This window comes from Gorilla gorilla, chromosome X, assembly GCF_029281585.2.
Source record: "Gorilla gorilla gorilla isolate KB3781 chromosome X, NHGRI_mGorGor1-v2.1_pri, whole genome shotgun sequence".
Lineage (NCBI taxonomy): Eukaryota > Metazoa > Chordata > Mammalia > Primates > Hominidae > Gorilla > Gorilla gorilla.
The window spans coordinates 148,744,807-148,753,763 of NC_073247.2; the positions used below are offsets into that span (position 1 = coordinate 148,744,807).

Here is an 8,957-nt window from a genome sequence, read left to right on the forward strand (position 1 = left end):
GCCAGATTTTCTCTCCTTATCTTGGCCACTGGCTAACAGCTAACTGTTCCTGTAATCTTTTGTCTGGTCTAGAAGGAAACGGCATTTTGCTTAGAGAAACCTCTCCTGACAGCGTGAGGTCTTTCTTAAAGAGGAATACAACAGAAAAGACATTATGAGGGGAAAACACGTTATTTTTTTCCTCAAAATATTGGGCAGGGTGGTTATGAGAGAAAAATACAGTCCAGTAGTTTAAATTGTTGCTCATTGTTTTATCCCAACAACCCATGAGAGTTTTATCTTGAGAGTCCAAATTACCAGATGATGCGTATTTTTTTTCTTCCAAATGATGTGTTTCAGACACTTTTAAAAGCTTTTGGCAAAGTCTAAGTAAGCCTAGTTTAATCACATAAATTATTCTTCAGGTAGTATGAAAAAATCTTCTTGAAGTAACTTTACCTAGCTTAATTGGCTAATTATATATAAAATAAGGCAATGTTAGGCATCTTATAATTCTGTAGGTGAAACATTTTTTAGTGTTCTATTTTTGCTGAAATAATTGGACAGTATCTACAGTATTGACTATTCCCCCAATGATGCGTAATATCGAGTGCTTTTTTGGTAAAAAATTAGGTGCCTACCTTCTACTAAATAATAACTGGCACTTTTCCTTACCTGTTGAATTTGAAGTAGGTATCCCGTCATCTCTAAATTGGATTGGAGTTGGGTAGGAGACAGAAAAATACCTTTCATTGCTGGTCACTCCTATGGCTCACTTCTCTCCTTCCCTGCTTCCATAGGCCCCCAGGTCCCTGTGAATCTGTCAGCTCTGGGTTGGGAAGGGATGGATGGGGAGTAGGTGAACACGCAGAACTTCAAGCATGGACTATTCCTGAAGGGCCAGTGCAGCAGAGGGAGAGGGAGTGAGGCAGGTGAAGGCAGTGGGCTGATGGCAAGAGGTAGGCAGGGAGCTGGAAGTGCAGAGGCCTTCCAAGCAGCTGGTACTTGTGGTGTCTCAGAGAAGAGGGACCCTAGCATCATAGAAGTCACAGAAGCCCAGGGCTTGCTCCTTATTACTGCCTTCCCAAGCTTGTGGAAATTGGTGTGTTAGTCAAAGCACCTGCGACTTCTTGGCAAACTAGATGCTCTATTATTCGTAAATAAGGAAAATCATTAAATTTAAAATCACATCATTTCATAGTCTGGTTTGTCTGGCCCCTGTACTTTAATGGGATTTTTTTTTTTTTTTTTACTGCACATATGAAGTGGCCTTGGCAAAAGAATACATCCTTTAAAAACATTCAGGGAAAGCTATTGCACATGAGGATCTGTGAGGCTAATGATGACTTTTTTTGTGTGCTTTCAGATTTTCAAATGACAAAACAGTATGTGCAGTAAAACCTCATTAAGTTGATAGTGCTTTATTCAAAATAGCAAAAAATTTCGAGTACTTGCTATCTCCAAGCTAACCATAGGCCTTATTGTTCATTTAGAAGAAAATGTCATCAAAGCAGAATGCTCTTAATTAAAAGGTCCTCTTTTCCAGGCTCATATTTTCAAAAGGTCTTCACTTTTGAGGAATCCAATTTACCAAAATAATGGACAATGACTAAAATAGGGAAAAGAGGAACTTCAAAAAGGAAAGCAGGGAATCTCAGTGCCCTTGAGAATGTTGTGTGTGCTGTTAAATGGACTTACCATACTTGTACAGGTTCTGGTTCCATTGTGATTTGGGATTTTGGCAAACAATTTTCTCTGATACACTTTGAAGGGGGTGAGCTTTAAAAATAAAACAAGAAGTTCAGTTTTAACACAATGTTTGGAGACATTTATGTTTGAAATCCTGTTTCCTACCCAAGTAAGCATTTCTACTCAAAGGATAGGCTATAGCTACCTTGAACTCCTTTGACAATTTGAACAGACCTGAAGGCACTGCCCCTCCCCCGTAGGAGGATTGATCACATAGGCCATTTCTTCACCCAGATATCCTTTAAGGACAGGTCAGTACAAGAGTATGGCAATAAATTGGTAGAACAAATTTATGACTGTTAATTCACTTTATGCATTTTGGTAGAAAAATAAATGATAGTGTAAGGGTAAACTTTAGCCCCCATGCCTTGTCTGAATAAGTACAAGTTCCAAATTAATGGAGTTGGAATTAATAAGGTTATCGTGGTATTTTTATTGGATGGGTGAGCTCTATATTATTGGGTTCTATTCCCTCTACTTTCCTAAATTCTGAACATGGCAATCCCAAATTCCCATGCAGAGTTATTCACAGTCCAAATACATTGCTGTTTACCCCTTGAGAAGTTCATGTTGAAATCTGTGAGGAGGAAGAGATAAAAAAATATAAATGAGCTGGGCATTTATTTAAATGAAACTTGAGTTCTAATAAAGGCATGACAATCACACAAGAATGAGGCTAAACTCTGAAGATGGTCATCTTACATCATACAACTACCTGATTAACCATTTTCAACCAAACACTCCCTCCACCCATATTGACAGTGAATTTCTGCATGAACAGTTGGTTGACTTTAGAGTTGCTTTAACTTGTTCTGTAGGAGGATCAAAAACACTGGCTTGACTGTTTTTTTGGTTCCATGTTACTTGGTCACATACATACGGCCCATGCCCTCAGAAATGTATATGTATATCCCTGCCCAAAGTTATTTTGCGGTTTGGGATTTGAGGAATGTTCCTGTGAATTGACCCTAGGGATAATTTAGATATTGTTAAAGTTTTCCCAACGTGATTTATTTCAACAGCATTAATTAGGATATGTCTGATCTGAATGCTCTGATTTTAGGACTGTTTGGAATAGGTTACATGTTTTCTAGGTATTGTGAAATCATCCTCTTTGTCATTTCTGACTCTCTGATATTTCTCTCTCACATCTGCAGAGAGCTTAAAAGCTTTAAAGAGAGCCACAGGTGGAAAAGACACATGGGTGTGCCTGGAGGAAGAAAAACGTTCATTCTGCCTTCCTTGCTCCCCATGTGGAGATCACATTTATTGTCTATGATCTCATGGACACAAAATATATTTCTGATGAACAAATTGTTCCTCAGTGACATCATGAATTTTGTAGGACTTAGGCCACTTCTAGTTGAATTTCTTTTTTTCTGTAAATACTGTTTGACTAAAAAAGGCTTATTTGACAAAAACAAACCAAAAGAAAACACAAGTGTTGGCAGAGATCTGAAGAATTCCTACCAGCATCTCAATTCAGTCACATAAGGGAAGTTGTAAAATAGTGGCATGATTTCTGCCCCACTATTATTCAAACAGGAGACAGAAAATATTTGTGTCAATTGACAATTTACACTTAATGACCTCAGTTCCAGCCCATGCATAAACCCAAGATTTTATAGGAAAAAAAGTCAACTGTTTAGCCCCCCAGATGTGTGTTATTTCTCAATCTTTTCCCTTGGACTAGCTTCCCATTTCATACATGTCCTTCTACTTTTCTGGATCCCTTTAGGGGATCTAGAAACCTTCTTGAGATTCTAACTGTAGGAGTCCCTTTGTTTTAGTTTGCATAACAGTCTTTGCACCCGACTGTGGGGCTGTTCAGTTCAGAATTTGGCTCATATGTTGATCAGTCCATTAGGTTCTGTTTCTTGGGCTCCATGAATGATTTGGTCCATTGCCTTTCTTTCAGTTGAACACAAGCTGTAGCTCTGGCCCATGAGCTCCCGACCCGAGGGCCGAATCCTTAAGTTCACAAGCATCATCTTCCCTTTCCTTCAGAGCTAAAGTTGGCATGTTGTAGCTCTGGAAAAGATAGAATACCAACTACAAGTCCAAAATGGATAGCCCTTGTTGCTTTAAGAAATGTAGAGCCTAATAATCTTTGGGGGGAAAATTTCAGTCAGAATCCTCAAGTCCATGCTTTTACGGAAAGACCCCAGTTCCTGCCTCTTCTATATATTTATCTACCTTGTGGTGAAGAGCATGTGTGTGCAACACCTTTGCCTGAAATGGTATGGTTTGGCATTAATGAATTGTGGGTCCATTGAAAAGAAATCTCCTCTTGTTTCTCGTGTTATGGACAGTTCAAGGTTTGCCTTAGAACTAACTTCAAGGAAAAGTAGCAGAATCGTAGGAAGGAACAATCTTGCCTTCAGTCCCACCCTCTGTTCTGGGCAGGTCTGGGTGGCTATCTTCTTTCGGGGGCTTTTCCTTGCAGAAGAACTTCTTCAGCATATCCTGGATTTCCTTCTTAATGGTCTTGTGCATGTAGCCATAGACATAGGGGTGGATGCAGCACTGCAGGAAGAAAAGCCAGATGATTATGGTGATCACCCACTGGGGTACCTGGGTTTCGACATCCACCCACACGGCCAGGACTGCTAAAAAGCAGTAGGGCCCCAGGGATAGCACATAGGAGAAAATGATGATGAAGATCACTTTAGCAGCTTTGCACTGGTAGCACCTGGGCAGAGGAGGGTTGCTGTTGCTGTTACGACGACTGGGTGGGAGGCTCTCCGGGATGTTCACTGCCTCGACGTCATCCTCACTGAAATTGATGTCGTCTTCACCAAACTCCATGTCATCTTCACCCAAGTCAATGCTGCACTGGTTGACCTCTGTGCGACCCTTGTCTGCCTTCATGCTGTTCTCCTCAACTTTGGTGCTGCCTTCCTTACCCTCCATGCTGCCGTCGCTGGCCACCGCGCTGCTCTCTCTGACCTCGCTGCCCCTGGCCTCTACACTACCCTCACTGGTCCCCGTGCTTCCTTCCTTGGCCTTCAGGCTGCCGTCCTTGGCTTCCATTCTGCCCTCCTTGGCCTTGACCTCACCTTCATGCTGGCGGCGAAACTCACTCTCATCCTGGAACTCCTCCTTCTTCTCTGCTCCCTCTTCATCCTCATTCTCCACACAGTCCTTGACTCGCACTTCCAAGCTGTGTCTCTTGACATTGTACAGCAGAGCATGCTGCCTCCGGGCTGCACAGAACACCACGGAGTAGCAGGCAATCATGACAATCAGTGGAATGACGATGAAGGACACCACGCTGAGAATAGTGTAGCTGGGGCTGGCCCCCCAGATCATGGAGCAGAGAGCATTGCGCTCATCAAAGGCAGCCTGGCCCCAGCCGTAGAGTGGAGGAGTGCTCTGCAGGATGGCCACAATCCAGGTGCCATAGAGGAGCAGGTAACCACGGCGCTGGGTCATCTTGGACGGGTAGGAGAGAGGGTGGATGATGGACAAGTAGCGATCCACTGACACCACGACAATGGTGTTGACGCTGGCGAAGGCGAACAGGTGGGTGAGGCTAACCAGGGCCGTGCAGAAGTGGCTGTTGAGGGGCCAGAAGAGAGGCACAGAGGTGGCCACCACCCAGGGGGCCACGAGCGAAATCTGCAGCAGGTCGGTGACGAGGAGGTTAAAGATAAAACGGTTGGTCACCTGCAGCAGCTGCGGCTTGCGCTGCAACACTAGCGCCAGCACTATGTTGCCGACGAAAGAGGCGGCGAGGAAGATAACCAGCACGGTTGAGCGGATGATGCCGTGGGCCAGGCTGATGGGCATTTTGGAAAGGGGCATGCACGTGTGGCTGCTGTTACTCTCGCGCGTGCTGTTGGTGCAGGTGGACGTCATGGCAACAGCCAGAGGGCGTGAGACAGGGTGCAGGCTCAGTGCCGGCACCGGTGGGTGGCAAAGGGGTGCACAGACAGCACTCAGTGCCTATGCTGGTGACAAAAGAAACACGCAGGCAGAGTTAGTCACCTGTCAAGGGGAGAAGCCTCCGCGCCCAGCAAGGACGCTGCAGGACCCCCTACCCCGGGTTTCCGCACGGCCCCATCCCCAGTGCCGGCAGCTTCTATGGCTCCTTTCCGGACTCTCCAGATCTGTCTGCCTGTCTCTCTCCAGGGCTCTGATTTCCTCTCATCTGTTTCTCTTGCTGGCGCGTGCGTGCGCGCGCTTTCTCTGCTTGTCTCTTACACTGTCTCTGGCTCCGGGGAGTTTTGGTCGTTAGCGCTAGCGCATGCGCGTGCGCTCTCTGTTTCTGTCTGTTTAAGACCGTCAGTTTCTGTCTCTCTCCAGTGTCTCTCGCTAGCGCACTTTTTTTCTTTATCTCTCGGGTTGTGTGTCTGTATGTGTCTCACCGTTTCCTGATTGTTTCTCATCCTTGTCTCTCACTCATGTCTGTCTCTGTTTCTCCGTCTCTCGATAGCACGTGCACGCTGTCTCTTTCCTTTCTGTTACTCTCATTTATCTTTTCCACTCTGTTTGTCTCTCAGTCTCTCTGTGTGTGTCTCTTTCGCTAGCCCACTTTCTCTGCAGGGCTTGCGCTCTCGCTCCCTATCTTTCTCACAGTCTTGCCCGTCTCTCCCTCAGTCTCCTTCTGATCCATTCTGTCTCTCTGCGTCTCTGCCTGTCACTGTGTCGCTCGCTAGTTCATGTGTGTCTCCGTCTTTCCCTAGTGCTCTCTTGTCTCTCCATTTCTCTCTCAGTCTATTTCCCCAGCAGTTCATCTTTGTGGGTCCCTAGCGCACCTGTTCAATGTCGTTTGCTGTGTCTCTGCCCGTCTCCGTGTCTCTCCAACTCTCTTGTTTCTGCGTCTCCCTCGGGTTCTCTGGGTGTCTCCTTCTGTCTCTCACTGGCACGTGTGCGCTTGCTCTGTCTTTCTCGGACCCTCTTGTCTCTGTGTCTCTCCGTGTGGTTTCTGTCTCTCCCTGCCTAAGTTCTCTCTGCATTACTCTGCCTCTCTCTCCATTGATCTCTAACAGTCTACTGCTTGTCTCACCTGTCTCTCAAGCTATCTCTTTAGTGTGTGCACTCTCTCGTTGGTTTCTCTGTCCTTCACTTTCCTGTCACCCCAGGACTCTGGCTAAACACTTGCTTTGTATCTTTGAGTGTGTGCGCATCTCTATTTCTCTACATCTTTTTCCCATGGCCCCTCACCTTGGTTTTTCTCTGGCTGGATCTCTGTCTCTTTGGATCTCTGTCTCCCTGTGGACTTTATTTTGCCGTGGAAACCACCTGCCGCCCCGGCCACCGCGGGCTTTGGCTAAAAAACCCTTAGTTTATTAGCAGTGCAATGGCGACTGGAAAATGCAGAGAGGATGCCTATTGAGCTCCCCTACCCTCACCCTCCACAGCCCCATCCTCATTCCCAATTTGGCATCCTCTTTGCTTTCTCCGATCTGCTTGGTGTCGGTGACAGCCGAGGGGAGTGGGAAAGGAGCTGGGGAGAAAGGCAAAAGAGGCAGGGGTGCAGGGTGGTGGAGAGAGTCAGAAAGGCAGGGCGAGAGAGATTGAGAGGCAGAGAGACAAAAAGGAAATGAGAGACAGCGAAAGAATGAGATACATACAGAGAGACAGAGAGAATGTGAGCAACAGAGAGGGAGAAAGAGAGAAAGAAAAAAGAAGAAATGGGAGCGTGAGCGTGAGAGAGAATGAGAGAGCAAGACAGACTGGGAGAGACGCAGAAAGAAAAAGCAAAAAATAATAAGAAAAGAGAACAAGCAGAGGAAGAGGGAAAGGATGAGGAAAAAACGAGAGAATGGAGAGGAAGGGGGAAAAGAACGCACGAGAAAAAGTGAGAGAGAAAACGCGAGGGCGGGAGGATGGCTAGGGAAAGGCGAGAAGGGGCCGCACCGCGGGCCACCGCGCCTGGTAGCTCAGCAGCCGTCGGGACGCTTCAGAGGGGGCGTCGTGGGCTCCCAGGCTCGGGGCCCTGCCGGGTGCTGGGGGCCACGGAGCCCGGAGTAGGGCCGGGCTGCTTACCTGTTGCTGCTGCGGACGTGGCGTCGCGGGCGCCGCGTGCAGGTCCTTCGGGGCTCCTCGCGCTCGTCCCGGTCGCCTCTCGGGGCTCGGGCGGCTGCGAGCTGGCACGGGGCAGCGGGCGCTGCGGGCGCGGCAGGAGCGGGGCACAGCGTCTGTGCCCGCACGTCCGGCCAGCGCGCCGCGCTGCAAGCTCTGAGAGGCAGCGGGGGCGCGCGGCGTCTTAAGGCAGCGCGGTGCCCTCACCTTGCGGTGCCGCCCTCCCCTCGGCCCCCGCCCGCGCCCGTGACGCACGAGGCCGCCGCAGCCCAGGGGAGCGGGGCTGGCAGGTGGGGGGCCCTGCACCAGACCCCACTCAGATTTTCTCACTCCGGGTTCCCACCCCTGGGGCCCCGAGTCCACCGAGACCTCACAGACTGGGGATTGTCACCGGGGCTGATTTTCGTGCAAACCCCGTGCCTTCCTAGCCACCGGATTTCGGGCCAGCTCCCAGGCACAGACCCTGCGCTATCCTTCCGATTCTTCCAAATAGGAGGGCCCGGGACTCCCCTCGACTTTTGAAAACCCTCCAAAGTATGAATAGCCCCTGAGCCCGAGAAAGGAATCGTGACTTTAATGTCAACGATTTTCCACGAATTTCTCTAGCTCCCAGGAAGAGCTAAGCGGCAGTGCTTTCCCTGTAGGATTTGGAAGCATTTCATTTAAGACAAGCCACATAATTATCCACTATATTCTTTGATTGAAGTATGTCTGTCTGTAAGTCAGTCAGCATCTCTCCCTCTCTCCCTCTTTCTCCCCCTCTCTCTGCCAGGTACTGTGTTAAACTGTTTACACAGAGAATACCGCTGAATCTTTACCCCAGCCTTGTGAGATAAGTACCGCTATTATCTTCATTTTATAGAGACAGAAGCAGAAGCCAAGAAAGATTACCCTACTTGCCTAAGTTCAAGTAAATATTGCACACGTTCTATTAACCAAGACATTCTGGTCTCTCCTAAACACATACTGGGTATTTGTTGTATATCAGGCCTGAGGAGGCCCCCTCTTCCCTGCCCCCAGAAGGTAGGGAAGGTGACCCAGACCAGGGATCATTTGCATTAGATTTCCAAGGGATTAGGAGGTGTTTTCTAGGCAGGGCACAAGGGGAAATGTGTTCTGTAAAAAGAAGATGCATGGGGGTAAAACTAGGGCTGCAAGAGAGACTTGGGTTCCAAAGGCTGGGAAAACAGGCTGCAGCA

The 8,957-nt window shown here is 47.9% G+C and overlaps 1 protein-coding gene across 1 annotated transcript; it reads right to left on the reverse strand.

Annotated features, from left to right (window-relative positions):
• Positions 1-4,065: 4,065 nt before the first annotated feature.
• On the reverse strand, positions 4,066-5,589 carry GPR101 (G protein-coupled receptor 101). Its single transcript, XM_004064944.1, has one exon. The coding sequence runs from the start codon at positions 5,587-5,589 to the stop codon at positions 4,066-4,068; it is 1,524 nt and encodes a 507-aa protein (XP_004064992.1).
• Between the last annotated feature and the right edge of the window lie 3,368 nt (positions 5,590-8,957).

What these genes read in the sequence shown, in the direction of transcription:
- GPR101 (XM_004064944.1), bottom strand. Translation starts at nt 5,589, where the DNA reads ATGACGTCCACCTGCACCAACAGCACGCGCGAGAGTAACAGCAGCCAC.